Source organism: Caenorhabditis elegans, chromosome I (assembly GCF_000002985.6).
Source record: "Caenorhabditis elegans chromosome I".
NCBI lineage: Eukaryota > Metazoa > Nematoda > Chromadorea > Rhabditida > Rhabditidae > Caenorhabditis > Caenorhabditis elegans.
In genome coordinates, this window is record NC_003279.8 from 3,331,655 (window position 1) to 3,351,750 (window position 20,096).

At 34.4% G+C, this 20,096-nt stretch overlaps 2 protein-coding genes across 8 annotated transcripts; one reads left to right on the forward strand and one right to left on the reverse strand.

Annotated features, from left to right (window-relative positions):
* Window positions 1-6,712: 6,712 nt before the first annotated feature.
* Window positions 6,713-8,571, forward strand: Y44E3A.1 (the record flags this gene model as incomplete). 4 transcript variants are annotated; one of them, NM_058744.4, is made up of 5 exons in its annotated part: window positions 6,713-6,865; window positions 7,476-7,550; window positions 8,020-8,120; window positions 8,185-8,254; window positions 8,306-8,571. In NM_058744.4, the coding sequence occupies 5 exons, from the start codon at window positions 6,713-6,715 to the stop codon at window positions 8,369-8,371; spliced, it is 465 nt and encodes a 154-aa protein (NP_491145.1). The 4 variants fall into 4 exon arrangements, 3 of the variants coding, with proteins under 3 accessions (NP_491145.1, NP_001300462.1, NP_001300463.1); NR_132556.1 differs by having other exon boundaries at window positions 7,476-8,120; window positions 8,306-8,371; NM_001313533.3 differs by lacking the exon at window positions 6,713-6,865 and having other exon boundaries at window positions 7,521-7,550; window positions 8,306-8,371.
* edc-4 (FHA domain-containing protein) lies at window positions 8,558-18,260 on the reverse strand (the record flags this gene model as incomplete). Of its 4 annotated transcripts, none has more annotated exons than NM_170842.7 (12): window positions 8,558-8,945; window positions 8,994-9,101; window positions 10,564-10,972; window positions 11,680-11,969; window positions 12,919-13,356; window positions 13,784-13,916; window positions 14,834-15,361; window positions 16,479-16,617; window positions 16,680-16,792; window positions 16,838-16,966; window positions 17,963-18,110; window positions 18,188-18,253. In NM_170842.7, the coding sequence occupies 12 exons, from the start codon at window positions 18,235-18,237 to the stop codon at window positions 8,905-8,907; spliced, it is 2,526 nt and encodes an 841-aa protein (NP_740827.1). In that variant the 3' UTR covers window positions 8,558-8,904. The 4 variants fall into 4 exon arrangements, with proteins under 4 accessions (NP_740827.1, NP_001391102.1, NP_740828.1 ...); NM_001404253.1 differs by having other exon boundaries at window positions 8,559-8,951; window positions 11,680-11,975; window positions 18,188-18,237; NM_171835.7 differs by having other exon boundaries at window positions 8,560-8,951; window positions 18,188-18,260.
* Window positions 18,261-20,096: the final 1,836 nt, after the last annotated feature.

A 20,096-nucleotide genomic window follows, 5' to 3' on the forward strand; every position in this document is an offset into this window, starting at 1 on the left:
AATTACTGTAGTTTCCGCTACGAGATATTTTGAGCGTCAAATATGTTACGGAATACGCATTTTTACGAGTTTTGTGTTACAGTAATAACGGTCACAATAAATGATTTCCATTTTTGGAAAGGATAAGAAAATCTCGTTTTATTGGTGGAAAAATTGAATAAAAATCGATTTTCGAGACTTTTTTGTCTAAAAATCAAAATAACACTTTTTTAATCGAATTTTTCAATTTTTTCCTTCAAAAAATCAATTTTTCGCGCTTGTTTTTGATAAAAAGGACTCAAAATTTATTTTTTCGAAATATTTTTGAAATAAAACCAAAAAAAAATTTTTGGACCAAAAAATCGAACTGATTTTCGATTATTTTTTTTGAAAACCGTAAAGCTTTTGAAATTTTTGGGAAAATGCAGAAAACTGACAAAATCTCAATTTTTTAAAGTTTTTTTTTCGATTTTAACATCGCGCGAATTTTTTTGTCGACAAATTCGACAAATCGGCAAATTGCCTATTTACTGGATATTTGAATTCCGGCAATTTTCCGGTTTGCTGATTTGCCGGAAATGTTTAGAGGGATTTTTTATAAGACGGAAACACTTAAAACTGTGCCTTTTTGAAATTTTTTCCCGTTTTCTTTGAATATTTTCATAGAATTTGCTTGCTTTTCAAAACTGATGTAGGAACCAGGGGTGTGCGGCAAATTTGCCGAATTTGCCGAGCTCGGCCAATTTTGAGATTTGCCGCACACCTCTGGCAGGAACATTCATAGGATGCGTACAATTTTGCCGATCAAAATTGAAATTCTGAATTTTCCAACAAAAAAAACTAAAATTTGCCAAAATTTTTCGGAAATTGCCGATTTTCCGGAAATTTTCAATTCCTGCAATTTGCCGGAAAAAAATCATTTGCCGCCCAACCCCGGGTTAAATGCATTCCAGAAGTGTTCTAAATGAATTGTGAAACAATCTAACTGGGTGTGTCTGTGTGGGATAACTTTGTGTAACCTAATTACTCTCCTAAAATAAAAAAAAAACCCCGTCAGGAAATTTTTGTAACAGACAGTTAGTAGAGAGAACCAACACAAAAAAAACAGGAGAACCGCAGCCGCATTGGTGGCGGGTAAAGTGTATATATGTGTGTGTGTGTGTCTCTCTGTTTCGATTGCTAATAAACAGAATTGGAATTGGGAAATAGAGAGTGAGTGAGTATTCGGGTAGAGAGACAGAGAGACAGAGAGAATAGAAATTGATGAGGACAGGTGTACGGCCCCCCACTCTCTGGATACATTTATTATAACGAATACATTACCAGTCTCCCATTTGGAACAAAAAACCGAACACACAGGTTCAACTTGGCGGGAAAAATGAGTGTTTGCCGAGAGAAAAAAAAAAAGTTTGAGTCATTTTCTACCAATTTAGGAATGGGCAAGGTGTTTGCTATGTTCACCGAAATTCTATTGTGATTCTATAAATAAAGAGTGGTTTTTAACCAGTTTCCAAAGTTTTTTGATGTGTATGAATTATAACTGAAAGGGGTATATTTACCGTATTTTTTCTATTAATATGGCTGCAATACTATTTTTCGATGGTCTTCTAGCTTGCAATACTAATAGGGAGTGTAAGACTATTAGGGAGTGCAATACTAATATTCAAAACATTTTTCTGACTTTGAGCTTACTAGTTTTTTTCTGAAAAAGCTCGAATCTTATGTAAAAATTCAGAAAATTTGATTTTAATTGTAACATATAAGTTGAAAAACTTCAATCTCGTAGAAATATTGTGAAAAACTGTTGCATAATAGGCAAATTTTTTTGTTGAAATCCTGAAATTAACGAGACGGGCCTGCAATAAAAAAGAGTAAACGCAAGGCTATTAGGGAGTGCAAGACTAATAGGGAGGCCATATTAATAGAAGATATACGGTATGCTCCTGATACCGAATATCGATTCAAAAAAATTCAAAAAAATATAATTGGCTAAAAAAATTCGATAATTAAATATTTATTCCCGGAAAATGTCTGAAAATTTGTCAGATTATGCTTCGAATTAATTAATTAAGAAAAAGCTAAGAAAAACCAATTAATTTGGCCGGAAAACGCGAACATTTTTTTCCATTTTTTTCGTTGCGAAATCGAAAAAAAAAACATTATATTCCGCTAATTGAGACTTTTTCTGTCATTTTGGGCAAAAAACCCACAAACGCAGCTCTACTTTTAAAGAATATAGTAGGAAAAAACGTATTTTTTTGTGATCACATGTGAAAAAATCGGCGAATCGGTGATTTTCTCGGGCAAAATTCAATGATCGTATGAAAAATTAGGCTTCGGAGTGGAATTGGCATATTTTAGAAAACAAAAATCAGAAAAATGCGGTGAAATTTACACAAAATGACGAAAAAAAGATTTAAAACCAAGAAATTGATATAAAATTATTTCAAGCAGCCACCGTAGTCTTTTAAAGGCGCATGCGGCGAAGGACAGCTTGGGTCTCGGGGCGAAAAAATCGGCTACGGTTTTATTTAATTTTTTTTTAAATTAAAAACCTCGGTTTTAAACCGACATTATAATAATTATCAGCAAAATTATTCTCTTTTTATTTAGTAAAAAAAGTTTTTAAACGTTGCTTTCCGGAGATAGGCGAATCAAATAAAAATTCGCGGGGAAAATTGTGAGGCAATCGGAAAAAGGGAAATCGGAAATCGCGCGATTAATCGCTCTTTTCCCACAAGACATATCTTGGCAATTTCGATGAAAAATGGATGGTGGGGGTCAGCAGATGCGCTGACATCTGTCGTCTAGGCGCCAGAAGTGCACACTTAGAGAAGATTTTGGAGCTGTAGACTATAGGGCAAAAAAATCGGTGGGCCTATTGAAGGCTCTGAGAGACTGGCCGCCATTTTTGATGGTCGCCGGTTTGGTTTCGCCGCACACAGACACACACGAGAGAGAACAACGAAACACAGACACAGCACAGAGGGAAATATAAGGCAGTTGGGTGGAGACGCAGACACTCACAATGCGCGAGAATGCGGTCCGCGCCCCACAACCACCACCACCGCAGGAGCCCTGAACCGGCGAACTCATGGAATCGAATGAAAAGAAAACGAAAATGGGAAGGCTATTTCGCAACGAAGAGAGAGAGAGGAAGAGAGGGTGAATAATTGGGTAGAACGAGGGCAGAAACATGTCGGAAAGACATTTATTACCACTGACACAATCTTAGATTCTTATATTTAGTTGCTATTACAATTTTAGATTTTAGAGGAAAAAATTTTGAAAACAAAAAAGAAAATTTTTTTTTCAGTGGCCTAGAAATTGTTTTTAAAAACTCGGCCAACGGTCTTGCATCAATCTTATTACCGAGGTTCGAAATTTTGAAGTACCCGGTCTCGACACGACAAATTTTCGCAAAATTCGAAAGAGTGTGCGCCTTTAAAGAGTACCGTAGCTTCCAATTTACGGGAACACAAAATTCTAAGAATGCGTATTGCGCAGCATATTTGACGCGCAAAATATCTCGTAGCGAAAACTACAGTAATTCTTTAAATGACTACTGTAGCGCTTGTGTCGATTTACGGGTTCTCGATTTTCTAAATGAATTTCTTTTCGAATATCGACAGCGATTTTCAATTTACTTTCGGATTCTTTTTTTTTTTGGTTAATTTTAATTTTCCATCGATAAATGATGCCCGTAAATCGACACGAGCGCTACAGTATCCATTTAAAGAAATACTGTAGTTTTCGCTACGAGTAATTTTGCGCGTCTAACATGTTGTGCAATACGCATTCTCAGAATTTTGTGTTACCATAATATAAATACATACAGCAAAGAAGAAAAATAAGAGAAAAAATTGAAGATAAAATTTCAAATGGAAGCTACCGTACTTCTTAAAGGGGCGCACACAGTTTTTGCAGCTTCCATTTAAAAAGCTTCGGTAGTTTCGAGACCAAGATCCGTATTCGGGGTGAAAAAGCTCCTCAAGGTGCATTTCCAACTGGATGTAAAATATGACGATTTTTGAGCCAAAAAATACGGTACCTGGTCTCGACGCGATATTTATTTTTGTTAAGCACGAAAGTGTTTGCGCCTTTAATGAGTACAGTAATCTCCGCTTTTCTTTGATTTTTTTTCGATTTCACAAATTTTCACAAATAAAAGAACAACCCGAGTTTGCAGTTACAGTACTCTTTAAAGGTACAGTCGTGTCGAGACCCGACCCTTTTCCCGCGATTTTTGTAGGTCAAATGGCAAAACAATAATTAAAAATAATTAAATGAGATCAAGCTTGTGTCATACAAAACATCTGGGTGTAATCCCAAGATCAAGAAAATAAGCGGAAAGTGTGTTTGTCACCGATCAAACGATTTTTTTGTTCGCTGTCCAAGAAGTGAACTGCCTCGAGCACAGGGCCGCAGCAGCACCACCCGAAATATTTGCGCGGAGAGAAAAGGAGCACGAGCCAAAAAACCACACCGTACGCCCTCATTGAATCAGTCAATCAAAAACTTTACTTTACTTTGCCTTAAAAATTGAGTTAAACTAGAACTTTAAACTCTAAACTAGCTCTTGGCGACATCTATTTAAAAGTGTAGAATACGGCGAACGAAGACGATGATGGCCACCCACCACGAAAAGTAAACAAATCGAAAGATCACAAATGAGCAAGAACCAAGAGAGAGAGAGAGAGACGGAAAGACACAGAGAAACAGAGAAAATTGGTGAAAGGGAACACTCTTGAACATTTAGCATCACTCTTCCTGTTTTGAAAATATTTTTAAAGGATTTTTTCACGGGGTTCTGGCCTTGATCATGAATTTTTCGCGCTCCGTTGATAATCGCTCTCCGGATAACGCGTGGGAAAGTCGTGTACTGCACACGGACAAATACATTTAGTTTTACAACTAAAACCGAACCGCGACGCGACACGCAACGCGCCGTAAATCTACCCCAGATATCGCCGAGCCGAAATGACCTAGTTCGGCAAACTCTTCCATTTTAATTTATAAAATTGCTGACAAGTTTAGCCATCAGACTCCGCCTCCTTAATGGATGTGTTTGGCCGCTTAGATCGATTTTGTGAAAGTTAGCTGAAAATTCTGAAAACTTTTCAAAAATTCAACAAGCGAAATTCGAAAAATTTCTGCTAAAACTTTCCAAACTTTGTCACTTCTCTCAGCTTCTTTTAGAGAGAATATTTTTACGGTGGCACAAAATTCTGAGAATGCGTATTGCACAACATATTTGACGCTTAAAATATCTCGTAGCGAAAACTACAGTAATTCTTTAAATGACTACTGTAGCTCTTGTGTCGATTTACGGGAGCGATTTTTGGATAGAATTAAAATAATTTATTTATCGATAGAATATTTAAAATTATGCAAAAATTAGAATACGAAAGAAAATGGAATACTGCTGTCACTATTCGAAAAAAAATCATTTCGAAATTTGAGCCCGTACATCGACCTACAATAGTCATTTAAAAAAATTACTGTAGTTTTCGCTACGAGATATTTTGCGCGTCAAATATGTTGCGCAATACGCATTCTCAGAATTTTGTGTTTCCGTAATAGAACTTTTTGAAAATTTTTACCAATGAATTGAGACGAATTCCAAAAAAAACCCAGTAGTGTTCTCGAAGCTTCTGAAAAAAAAATTGCCAAAAACTTTTTGAAATTGTAGAAAAGCCTGAACCGATCCGACACTTTTTCAAAAATACATACCTCAAATTTTCCGTAACTACAGTAGCCTCACAGTAATAATTCTACAGTACAAAAATAAATTAGAGATCCTCGAAGCTGAAAATGTAGGTGCAAACATCAGAATACACCCTCCGAATGTTCACGTGAATTGAATTCTTATCAACAATTCAGATTCTATGTACATTCATATATCATTGTGTTCTGTATCTTCTCTCTTCAGCCGGTTATAAACTCATATATTTCATCACTATTAGAACATTGTTCAGTCTAGTTGAACTTACAATGTCTTATAGCCCCCTTTAAAAGTGGAGTAGAAGGTAAAACTTTTCAAAAATTAATTTGATTTTTTCCCTTTTTGGTGTTTTTGAAAAGTAAATTGACTAAAAAACTTGTTTCCACAAATTAGTTATTACGGGAACACAAAACTCAGAGAATGCGTATTGCGCAACACATTTGACGCGCAAAATATCTCGTAGCGAAAACTACAGTAATTCTTTAAATGACAACTGTAGCGCTAGTGTCGATTTACGGGCTCAATTTTTGGAATGTGTTTTTATTCGTTTTTTCGTACTATTTTCCCTTTTTTGCTTAATTTTAATATTCTATCGATAAATAAATTTCCTTAATTTATTTCAAAAATTGAAACTCGAGCTCGTAAACCGACACAAGAGCTACAGTAGTCATTTAAAGAATTACAGTAGTTTTCGCTACGAGATATTTTGCGCGTCAAGTATGTTGTGCAATACGCATTCTCAGAGTTTAGTGCTCTTGTAATATGTACAATTTGTTTTCTATGTATGTAACCATTTTTGGGAACTTTTCAAAACTTTGGCAAGTTGAAAATTACTGTTTTTTTTTGGTATAGCCTAGAAAATGCAAAACCTCGGCCAGCAATCAACCTGCAAAAGTTTGTGGCCGAGATTTCTCACCTTTCTAGTCACAAAATCCATATAGTCATTCTGACAATCGTTTCAAGACCCAAAAGCAATGCTAACGAGCGAATTTGCACGAGATCATTAACATGGATAGCGAACACCACGAGATATTCCAATTTGCTATTTCTCTCCTCTCTGAGTCTCCCACTTTCCTGCACTCTCTCGTTCCACCGCCAGCTGTTCCGCTGGCCTTCCGCGTGACCGATTATGCCGTACGGAGAGTGTCCGAGAAGCAAAATGTATGTGTGGAATAATAATAAGAATGTCTATCTCTCTCCTTTTCCATTTAATGTTGCATTTTTCCTCCCGCCACTAAAAATGGCAATTTTTCGTCCAAAAATATCAACTAGTTCGTCCCAATGTTTACTACTTTTCAACACGTTCTTTGGCTTTTTAAGACGATTTTGTTTTTTTTTCTTCGTTTTTTTGCCGTGCTAAAAACATTAAAGACGATTTTCAATATGGCTCTCGCCACGAAAATATATTTGTCCTTTTTCTCGAGCTATATAAAAATTGCGCAATTTTTTAATGGCAAAAATCGTATCCTTCCCATTTTGTTCAACTCGATTTTTCAACGATTTTCTGCGAAAAAACGAAATTTGCGCGTAGAATATGGTGTTTGAATGCTCAGTTACGGTAATACATCACATTTTACGCGCAAAATTTAAAATTTCAAGAGCTCAATGCAGGTGTTTCTACCAGTGGACTAGTTTTTTTTCAGTGAAAAAAGTAGGTCACATTATTTTCCCATATTTTGGCTCAAACTTTACGAATTGGCTCAAATTATACGTCTCTTGTGCACCTCTTGATTTCGTGTATTCATAAATATTCTTTTAAAAAATTTTTCAGATTCTCCTTCACAATTATTTTCTAAACAAATATGAAATAGGAAAAATGAATGCCGAAATTGTATTAGTTGGTGATGTAAGTTTTTTTTCTGAAATTTGAATTGTTTTAATTCAAAAAAATGGTGCAAACACGCTCCACTGCACACCTGTAAATTTCGCGGGTCTCGAAGCGATTATTAAATGTTTAATACAAGTATTAACTGAATTTAATTTTCTTAAGAAAATCGTTTCAAGACCCAAAAAAATTAGTTGAAAGTGCGGTAGAGCGTATTTTCATCAATTTTTGCTGCAAAAACATCTATAGCCCATTTGTTTTTGTAAAAATAACCTAAATTCGCTAGAAAAACCGCGAAAACTAAAAAAACAGTTGAAACTAATTTTGGTAATATTTTTTTTAAAAATAAGCAAATACGCTCCACTGCACTTACAACTAAATTTTCTGGGTCTTGACACGATTTTTCAATTTTTCAACGTCCAATTTAATGAAAAGTCACAAAAAACTCAAATTTTCGCGCGCTTGCACACCCCAAAATTTTGAATTCCAGGCGTTTTTCAATGAAAGAGCCCAATATCACGGATTTCTGCGTCTCAACTACCGAATTCTTCATCGCTATGAGCAAATTCATGAGATTTTCCTTTTTTCGCTGTAAGTTTGAAAAATTTTTGAATTTCCCGCGGGGGAAAATCGATTTTTTTTTCTTTTTTTCCAGAAACAATGCGAGAACAATGGCCCAGCGAGAGTATGAAATTAGGAAATTAGAAGGTATTAATGCAATTATTGTGAGTTTTATAGGAAATATTGAAAATTTTTAAAAACTAATATTTTTCCAGATTAGCACTCGAAACATGATTCTATCCTGCGAGAAAAAGAATGAATGCAAGCTGTTCAGCGATTGATCTACCTACATCTATTCACTTTTCCCGGGCTTTCACTGACTCCTTCGTATTTTGAAATGGCAGAGTTTCAAAGCTCGGCCACGGCCGAGGTCGCCAAAACTCTGCCATTTCGAAATATGGGGAAATCTGAAAGCCCGTGACTTTTGTATGTACATATCGAAATAAAATCTCAGGCTAATAAAGGAGATGAAGACAAAAAAAATTAATTCTTGAACGGTTTTAATAACATACAATGTGATATACTTGGGAAATTACAAAAATTGGACAAAAATTGAGTTAAAAAATCAATAAGTTAGATGGATAGGGGTCTAATCACAACTATTAGTTACAGCGAGAATTGGTGAAAAAAATAAGAAAAAATTTAAAATTTTGAGCATTTTTTCCTTTTTTTGTGCTTCTTTTCTTGAAAAATACGAAAAAAAAAATGAAAACGGTCAATGTAAAACTGAGAATCTGAGAGATTTGGTTAATTTGTAATAAGAAAAAATTGTTTTTTTTTGGTCGGTCGGAGCCGGCTGAAGTCGTAGAACAAATCATTGCTGCGAGTGATCCGAGAGGAATTTTGACAGAGCTGCTGGAACTGAATTTCATTATTTCTGGGGCCATTTCTCAAAAAGCTTACAAGTTCTTTGCGACGGAGTTGGCGGCTGAAGAAGTGAGGAACGTGTCATTTGGTAGAGAAGTCGGACATAACGGCGGACAGGCTCGTCGGCTGTGTTCTCCATTAGTTCTGAAATTATAGATTTTTTAGATTAAAAAAAAATGGAATTTTTAAAATTAAAAAAAATTTTTTGCAAAGATTTAGAAATTTTCAATTTTTAAAAGCAAATCAAACTTTAAAGATGTATTTTTTTCAATTAAATTTTTTTTACAAGGATTTTACTGCTGAAAAAGGATTTTTGAGACGCAAAATATCATCTTTTTAGAGGAAATTCACGAAAAAAAATCAGGAAAAACCAATTTTTCTCCACAAAAAACATTCATTTGAAATAATTGAATATTAACCGTATATCAATATTTAAATTCAGATTTCCTCATTTTTTTTTCTAGAAAAAAACCGCTGAGAAATTTAGATTTGTAAAGGAGAAGCCCGAAACGAAAATCGTATTTTTCGAATAAAAATATTAAAGTTTGAATTTTTTATTTCAAAAATTATAAAACTAAACTATTCAAAACGAAAACTTAAAAAATAGGATAAAGTTAATTTTAATTTTTTCTTTGTAAAATTGTTTATACAGCATTATATAATTTTAAAAGGAAATATTCAAATTTTATAATTTTTATTCGAAAAAAAAAGGTTTTTACAAGTATTTTACTGCCAGAAAAGTATTTTTTGAATCACAAAATATCCCCTTTTTAGAGGAAATTAACGAAAAAACATTGATTTTAAAGAAAATTTTCAAAAAAAATCAAATTTTTAATTTTTTTTTCCTTCACAAAAGACATTTATCTGAAAAAATGGAACTTTTGCTTTTTTTTTTGAAAATCTGAAAATTTACGCGATTTTTCTACAAGTGGATCTTAATTTTTAAGGTTATTATTTGAAATTCGGGGTTTTTTAAATTTTGGAACACAAAAATATCAGCTTTTTCAGAGAAAATTGAAGAATTAAACAGATTTTTTCTGAAAACCCTGGCCTTTTTTGTGTTTCAAATTGAAAAGAAACCCCAAATTTCAAGTAATAACATTGAAAATTAATATTCTTTTGTAGAAAAAACGCATAATTTTCAGATTTTCAAAAAAAAATTGCAAATGTCCGATTTTTTTCAGATAATTGTCTTTTGTGAAGGAAAAAACTTAACACTTTAAATTTTTTAAATGAAAATTTTCTTGAAAATCATGGTTTTTCCGTATATTTCCCCAAAAAAAGCTAATATTTCGTGTAACAAAAATTACTTTTTTCAGCAGTAAAATACTTGTAAAAGCCTATTTGTTCAATTAAAACATTAAAATTTGAATATTCCCAATTCAAATTTTATGTTTTTTATTAACTAGTGAAATCGAATTTTTGTGTTATTTCGTTCGAAATTATTAAAATTGGCCGCTTTTTTAAGCGATTTTTTTGAATAAAAATTAAAAATCTTTTTTCTCTCAATTTTTCAGTTATTTGAAAAATTATTTCAGCATTTTTCGGGGTATCTAAGAAAATTTGAATTTTCGATGATTTTCCTCAATACGAATAACATGCGTACCCTGGAGAGCATTCACAAGCTTCTGTGCAACCGGCGTGACCACATGAATAATCTCCGGATCACTCATATCAATTTCCGGGATCACTAGCTCGATCCACTTGAATTTCAGATCACGATCACTGCTAAGTGTGGCAGTAAATTGAGAAACCAACGAAACGAGGCACTTTTGGCTCAGTTTCGTATTTCCGGGAATCACAATCTTTTCCGGATTGATTTTCGAGCATACAAATTCGAGAATGCTCATATCGGCCTTGTTGAGAGCTGCTTCGACGGCTTCTTCTGGATTTGTTTCAATCATTCGAAGAAGGGCAATTCGTTCCAGTTCTCCTTTTTGTTGTTGTTGCTGAGCTGCCATTTGCATTGTGGCCATTGCGGTTCCTTGAATCATTTGAGACGTTGTAGCCAGATACTGAAAATTGGTTGATTTTTAGAAAAAAATATAATTAATTAAATACAGTATCTCTGAAAACCTATCTAAATACCGGAAAACCGCTTCGAAATTGAATGTTTTCTTTTGAATTTTCAAAATTATTTGAAATCCTGGAATTTTTACAGTTTTGAATTACTTTTTGTATTTTTTTCCCGATTTTTACAAGAATTTTCTAAATTTTTTGTAAAAATTTTAAAGAAAATTCCAAAAATGCAAAAACAATCCAATCCAAAAATTTATGGAAATTTGACAAAATTTCGAAATTTATTAAGGTCAATTTTTTAAAATTAAAATGCAGTATTTCTAAAAATTGAAAAAATTGAAAATTCCAAATTTTCTATATATTCAAAATTTAATAATAACTTTCACAATTTTTGGAAATTTGAGATATATATTTTTTTTTAAATTATTTTTAAAAATTCAAAGTTTCAAATTTTTTTCAAAAACTTCAGAAAATTCAAAAAAATCCGAATCTTCGAAAAATCCAGAATTTTTAAAAATTTCAAAAAAATACTGGATTTTGAAAACTTTTTTTTTCAAAAGCTTCAGAAAATTCTTTAAAAAATAGAAAAAAAAAATTCTAAAAAATTCTAAAAAAAAATCCAAAATTTGTGAATTTTAAATCGTTTTTCTCGGAATTTACATTTTTTGAATATTTGTATAAAAGTATTTTCCCTCCAATTAACCTCATTAATTCCATGCCTAAAATGCTCATTGAGCCGTTCGAAAAGCACTTCACAACTCCGTTCAAACGACGGTAGAATACATTCAGCAAGAGCATTTCTCGTCGTACTTCCAACACGTTGACTAATATATTCGGCTGTTTCAACACCCTGATCTCGTACAAATGTCTCCATATTTCCATTCAAATTGGCGAGACCATTACGGATTGCGGCGATTGTGTCGAGACGTCCGTTCTCGCAAACTTGCTCGATTCGATTGAGCATATAGCCTTCTCGCATTCGAATATTCTCATCTGAAACTTGGAAAAATTGGGGTTTCAGTTCTAAAAATTGAAAAATTCAGGATTTTTATGGCTTCGGGATTTGAAAAAATTCATTAAAAACTCCAAATCACATTCAAAAACTTTAGAAAATTCTAGAAAGCTAGAATCAAAAAAAAATTTTAACTCCGAAATACCACAAAAAAATCGCAAAAAAATAATAAAAATTCGACTTTCAAAAACGCAATTTTTCAATTTTGGCCCAATTGTTTGAATTCCCTCCAAACTGAGAACTACGGCCAATCATCGACTCGCTCCGCCCATTTTTCAACCAATCAGATGGAGTGGGCGGAGTTTGGAGTCGCTGATTGGTTGGGTAGTACTCATTTTGGAGGGAATTTAAATGATTGAGCAAAAGTTGAAAAATCACGTTTTTAAAAGTTGAATTTTTCCTTCTTTTTGGTTTTTTTTCAGTTTTTTTTGTGGAATTTTAATGTGGGGAGCGTACACTGTATATTACTGAAAAATGAATTTTTCTTAATTTTTAATTTTTTTTCGCGAAATTTAGAAATTTTTGCTTTAAAAAATTGAAAACTTTAATTTTTTTCGAAAATTACGTTTTCGGCAAAAGTTCTCCAAATAATTTTTTAATTTCAAATATTTTCTCAATTTCCAACTGTTAAAAAGCTGGATTTTTCTGGATTTTTAATGATTTTTTTTTTGAAAATTTTGCATTTTCCGGCTACCTGGGTTATCTTCATTTTTTATTGAAATTTTTTTTTTAATTATCGATTTTTTTTTACTACTGGGAATTATTAAAAATTAAATCAAACATGATTTTTACGTAATATTAAAGTTTCGCAAAATTTTGAAAATCTGAAAATTACTGTGATTTTTCTCTACAAAGATCTCAATTTTCTACTGTAAAAAATGAATTTTTTTTTTGAAAATATCAGTTTTATTTCGAGCCTCAATTCCTTACCGAGTGCCGTAACAATCTGCTGAACCATTTGCTCATTGCTATTCTTTCTATCAGCTTCAATTCGTGCCAGTGCAGCGATGACGTCATCAAGCTTCTGATTGACACTTTCCACATCGATACTAGAAGTCTGTGGAGCAACCTTCATCAGAAGACCTCCAGAATTTTGTAGCTGTTGGTGCTCTGGGGTCTCAGTGTCCACATAAACCGAAGGACTTGGCTCTTTTTGTGAAGATTCTGCTGCAACAGTACCAACTGGGGATGGAATATGCTGTTTCAGTGTCAATTGTAGCTCGACCATACTCCTCTTGCCCATTGCCACAAAATGCCGCTTTATCTTGGTATGCTTCATCCGTGTATCTGATTCAGTTCCATCTGATTCATCTCCGCTCTCCTCATCGTTGCTATCATTGTTGAATAGGTCATCTCCAGAGTCTTCAGCTGCAAAAAAAACGATGGTTTTGGGAGGCACCACGTTTTCAAGATCTAGATCTACATTTTCAGGATCTGGCACGGTGCCAACTTTCCCAGTTTTCTTGAAGAAAATCGAAACAACGATGCTCTGATATTACGCATCGAGCGTTGTGTAGCGTTCAGAAAAGCCTTTTTTTGAAAGAAAAAATTCTGGAAAACGCTAAACAAGGCGCGATGCGTAATATCGGAGCATCGTTGTTTCGAATTTCTTGGAGAAAACTGCGAAAGTTGGCACGGTGCCATATCCTGAAAATGTAGATCTTCTTTTCGTAGATCTTGTTTCCGACTAGATCATGAAAACTTGATTTTTGTGAAATTCAGGTTTTCCGATTTTTCTTAACAAAAAATCAAAAAATTTCGGTTTTTTTCGCATCTGGGAGCTCAATCACGCTACCATTTTCAAAAGTGTTCGACGAAATCGGGGCAATCGAGAAAATCGAATGGCAAAATGAGGTCTGCGTAATTCCAACGAAACGTGGCTGCTCGTCTGTACGGAATGGATTTCGGATTTCAATTGTGAAGACGTTCTGAAAAAATGGGAATTTTTGGTTAATTTTGAAGCCTAAGCCCTATAGTTTTTACCAACAATTTTCCCGGCAAACACCGCAAATTGCCGGAATTGACAATTTCCGGCAAATCGGCAAACCGGCAATTGCCGCTCGCCCCTGCTATACACGGAACAATAATTTAATTTTTTGCTGTATTAGTATCAAAATGGCCCAAAAACCGAATTTCAAAACGTGAAATAGGAAAATTTCTCAAAAAAGGTTTAATTTTAGCTAAAATCTTCAATTTTCCCAACTTTTCCTCGTCGTAGCTTTCGGAAATTGATTTTAATAGGATTTTTGACGATTATTTCGTTTTTTTTTTAATCGGCAAATTGACGGAATTCAAAATTCCGGCAAAGTGCCAGAACTGAAAATTCCGGAAAATCGGCAAGTTGTCCGAATTGAGAATTTCCGGAAAATCGGCATGTTGCCGGAATTGAGAATTTCCAGAAAAAACCCGCAAAATTGCCGGAATTGAACATCTCCGGCAACTCGGAAAATTGCCGATTTGCCGAAAATTTTGGTTTCGCACATTTTTTTTTGGAAATTTCAGAATTTCAATTTTAGTTCGGCAAACGGCAAATCTACAAATCGATAAATTGCCGGAAATGATGATTACCGGCAAACGGACAAATTGATGTTCGGCAAAACGGCAAATTTGCCGAATTTGTTGACAAAAAAATTTGCCGAACGACAATTTCCGCCACACCCTGATATAAATCACTAAAATAAGCAAAATAGTGTAATATTCAAAAAAAAAAATCAATTTTCGGCAAAATTGAAGGTTTTAGTCCGTTTTTCAAAATTTGAACCGTCCTAATACACTTTTTGATGAAAATTTCAAAGTTTTCTTATAAAATTCGGTTTTTCTGGTCCATTAAATAGACCAAGCTCACCATGCCATCCACATCGAGCAAATGCACAAAATTCGCTGCCGGATCCGAAATGCTAACAAATTTATTGATAGCTCTAGTGGTCTCGAAGCGAATTCTTCCGAGACACTTCCAACTCTGACATTCGTATAGAGCAACTTTATGTCCATCATTTGATACAACAACACATGATCTCCAGAATGGAAGTGACTTCCGACGATCCGGTGTCAAATCGTCAAGGAAGATCAGATCATCGATCAATCCATTCCTAGCGAATCCACGTGGCTCGAAACAATGAGCAGCGGTAAGTGTATTATTCTCTTCGTTAAAAGTGAAAAATTGTACGGGACCCTCGGTCTTGGCGATTGCAACAGCTGTAGAATCAGGAGATATACAGACTGAAGCAATTCTCAGATTCTTTTTATCCGGTTGATCAGAGAAATAGTGACAGAATAGTCCACCGTCCTCTTTCTTTGCATCCTCAAATTCGATAGTGTCTCCTAGACCCGCTTCTTTCAAAACTCCTAGATTCACAATGTACAGCTGGCGACCCTGGAAACAAATTGAGATTTTTTTCTTTTTGAAAAATTCAACAAAATCAGCTGTTTTTTAATTGAAAATGCGGTGTTTTTCTCTTAAAAAAGTAAGAAAAAATCAAGAAAATACAAAAAATTGAAATTATTTCAAGAAAATAATTTCACTATTTTATCAGCAGAATTATGAGATTTTCGCCGTAAAATACGGTGGAAGGTCTCGAAGCGACAGATTTCTAAAAAATTTAAATCAAAACGTGCGCCTTTAAGGAGTACTGTAGTTTTTAACTTTTTGTTTTATGCAAAAATTTGCAAAAAGCAGCGCCACACAGAAAAAGAGGCGGAGCGTAACTTCGCAAGCTTGCCGCATGGTTTTTCCACTTTTTTCGCCCGTTTCCCACTATTTTCAATGATTTTTTCCAATAAAGTTTCGATTTTAATTGTGTCATTTTCCTTTTTTAAATGAATATTCAATTTGAATCTCATAAAATTTCTAGGATAGTTCATGTTTTTTAAACCAATTTAACATGAAATATCCTCTAAATTTTATAAGAATAGCATTTTCATTCGAAAAAAGAGAATATAACGAGTAAAACCGAAAATTTATGGAAAACGGGCAAAAAAAGAAGAAGAAAAAACCGTGCCGCAGGGTTGCAAAAATACGTCCCGCCTCTCTTTCTAAGCGGGAAACCGAAAAAATCGAAAATTTTTCGACGACGCCATTGGTTCGACTACAGCAGGGGCGGGCGGCAAACGATTTTTTCGGCAAATCGCCGGAATTGAAAAATTTCCGGCAAATCGGTAAATTGTCGGAATTAAAAATTTCGGCAAACCGCCTGAATTTAAATTTTCCCGCAAATCGGCAAATCGACAACTTGCCGGAATTGAAAATTTCCTGCAAATCGGCAAACCGGCAAACTGCCGGGATAGAAATTTCCGGCAAATCGGCAACTTGCCGAATTTGTCGACAAAAAAATTTGGCAAACGGCAATTGTACTCCGTAAAGGCACTTTTTCATAGAAATATATCGCTTCGAGACCGGGTACTGGTGCAAAATCGGCTAAATTTTGTATCTATTTTTCTCGAAAATTTGAATTTTTTCCTCAATTTTCTCGAAATTTCGCCTCGACACTGACCAAGTAGACAGCAATCATATGAATAGTCTCATCATCCTCATCTTCACCCTGAATATACGGACACCACGAGAGTTTCGGTTGATCCTCGTTTCCCTGTGATTGATATGACGGCCAATTCACGATCGACAGGTATTTCTTTCTGAAAATAATTGAAATTCGATTTTTCTGGATTTTTTTTTCCAATTTTGTAGAATAACTAACGGATCGCATCTGTCAGACACCTCAAATACTACAAGTGAGAGGTCGGCGTTGAGCACGGCGAGGTATTTGTGATGTTGGGCGAAGGCAAGGTCGATTGTACGGAATGGGAAGTCCTGAAGCAATTTTTAAATTAAAAAATCAAAATTTGGCTTTTAAACCTTAAAACGGTGCCTTTGCTTTGTTTGCAAATTGATAAGGTTCATGGATTCACCGACAGACTCGTGAATTGAGCGGAATCCGACGATTGGTCCGTTTGACGTCAAAATTCTCCCGCGTAGATATTGAATCTGAAATAAAAAAATGTATTTAAATTCTGTGTTTTTTTTTTAAATTTACTTTAAAAAAGGAGTATCGTCAATGTGGGAAATTGTTTTAAAATGTAGTATTTGTATTCAAACTTCCAATTATTGCGAAAGAAAAACGGGAAAAATCCGTTAATATTCAGCATTTAACCGTTGAAATCGACGAAAGTGGCTGAATTTGAATTTCGCGCGCATTTGAAACCTAGGCCACTACACGATTTCTAGGCCATTTTCGTTCAACGAAATATTGATTTAAATGTATTTATTTCGAACTTTAATTTGTTTTCTTTCTTAGAAAGATTCGATTGATCCTCGTGGCAAAAATTTTGTCAAAAAAAAAATTGTCAAAATTTCGAAAAAAAAGAGCCAAATTTTGCTAAAATCTGAAATTTCGCACACTTTTCTTTGTCACAGCCGCTGGATTTTAGTTTTTCTGAAATTATCAGCCTTTAATCCTTATTTTGGTTATTTATCTCGCGGAAATTCGTTGATTGGGACAACTTTTAGGCCGATAGGCATCCAATTTTGATCATTTTTGGAATCCTATCGGCCAAAAAGTTGTCTCAATCAACGAATTTCCGCGAGATAAATTACTAAAATAAGGATTAAAGGGTGATAATTTCAGAAAAACTCAAATCCAGCGGCTGTGACAAAGAAAAGTGTGCGAAATTTCAGATTTTAGCAAAATTTGGCTCTTTTTTTTGAAATTTTGACCGGCCATAAAAAATTTTTGGAAAGTTTTTGTGAAGTCTCATTATGAAATTCGTTGGTTTTGGACCAGTTTTAGTCTATTTGAGCAAAATACCCAGAAACTCTACTCTCCCTTTAAATTTACATTTTCGACGATTTTTCTGACTTAAACTGCTGAATGTTAGCGGATTTTTCCCGTTTTTCTTTTGCAATAATTGGAAGTTTGAGTACAAATACTATATTTTTAAACAATTTTCCCATTGACGATTCTTAATTCTTTAATTCTCTTACATCTCCCTTGTGATCCATAATAACTTTTGTGTGCGCATTCGACGAATCCCGTTCTCGCCCGTTGTCAACGTCCGATGGCGCGTTCAACTGAACGGTCACATTATTGCCGATTTCGAAGCCAATCGACGACTTTTCTCTCGATATAGTGCTGTAAATCATTTGAATTTTTGAATTTCCATACAGGAAAACGATAAATAAATCGATATTCGTCCTGGCCCAACTCACTATTTCTCCACAACGACGTCTGGCGACTGCAAACCGTGTGAATCGACCATCGGAATACCCTGAAAACTTGGAAACCTTGATTTTTAATCAAAAATTATTAAATTCGGAACATTAAAACTGGTTAAAACCGAAAAAATTAGCAGAGACGCCGAGAGAACAACAAAAAAACACTTGCAAACAAGTGAAAGTGTTTCTGCAAATGTACACCGTGACGACAAATTGCGGACTGAGAACTCTCGATGGAAAGGAGACGGAGAAACGTGGGAATTAGAAATGTGAGGGAATAGATAACTTTCAAAGCTGAAAAGTGTATTTTGAACAGCGAAATATTAGTAATATAATAGTAACTCATTTGAGCCAACAATATTCAAACTTTTTAATTGAAATTCACAATGATTTTTTCTGGAAAAGTCACAGGTTCGTTTCAGGCATTCTCAAATTGTGGGGTCTCATTTATTTAATTAAAAATTTAAATAAATATTCAAGTATATACTTTTTACTTAAGTAAAAATATTTATTCTCAAATTCGCACCGAAGCTAGGGGGAAAACCCCTACTAGAGTTCAATATTCATGGTTTGTCCCTGCGATTTGACAGCTTCTCCATGCTTGTTCTTGAATCCGGCACGAAGCATCTCCACCTCATCCCCTTTATTCGGATTCTGACCTTTGCTCTTCGAGCCCAATTTTTGCATTTGGCTCATCTTTCGGCGAAATAAATTTTTTGATTTTAAAGTTCATATGTGGGAGTTGGATTAGCCACGTGGATATTTTCGGGAGTTCAGGGTCACGTTCACGGGATCATCATGTTTTAAAAATATTTATTCCCCCATTTTTACAGAATTTCACAAATTTTTTCTGTATTTTCAGAGGAAAAATTGGTTTTAGTTGTCACTGAACGTTCTGAACAGAGAAAAATTTCAGAAATACGGTAATAGGTCTCGAAGCGACCGAATTTTTTACATTGCAAAAGACAGCGCGCCTTTAAGGAGTACTGTAAAAAAAATCGAAAGATATGTGAAAATATTTTTCATTAGTATTACGGGAATACAAAATGCTGAGAATGCATATTGCGCAACATATTTGACGCGCAAAATATCTCGTAGCGAAAACTACAGTAATTCTTTAAATGACTACTGTAGCGTTTGGGTCGATTTATCGGCTCGATTTTTGAAATTTTTTGAAGTAAAAGATGATAGTAAGAGATGATAGTAAGAGAGTAAGAGAGTAAAAGATGATGATGGATTATTACTGCTACTAATGGAAAAAAATAATTTCAAAAATCGAGCCGATAAATCGACCCAAACGCTACAGTAGTCATTTAGAGAATTACTGTAGTTTTCGCTTCGAGATATTTTTCGCGTAAAATCTGTTGTGCAATACGCATTCTCAGAATTTTGTGTTCCCGTAATATGTAAACATTTTTAGGAAACGGGAGACCAACTAGAAAAAATCTGAAAATCCAGAGGTCACGAGAAATTGTGAACTACAGTACTCTTTAAAGGTACACACTTTTTTGAATTTATGAAATTGGGAGCTCTGAGACTGCAAAACCGCAAAAATTTACATCTGGGCAATATTATGGTAACTCATGCCTATCCACAAATGCCTGTCTCCCTGCTTTTTTTGCCCAAAAACTATGCGCCAAAATTTAAGACAACAATGACCACACAGAGAGCGAGTGAGAAAGAGGAGAGAGAGTACATCAAAAAACTAGACAATCATCCCACAGGTTAAAAAAAAGTTCTAACACTTTCGATTACGTCTCACTATATTCCCTCTTTTGTTCGGTCAAAGACTATCCAAATTTTGAAAAATAGAATCTATGAAATCCCCTCTTGATCCGATCTCTTTTTGAACACACACACACGTATCGACACTTTTTGGCCTCCCGATTTTTTTCTAAGTACA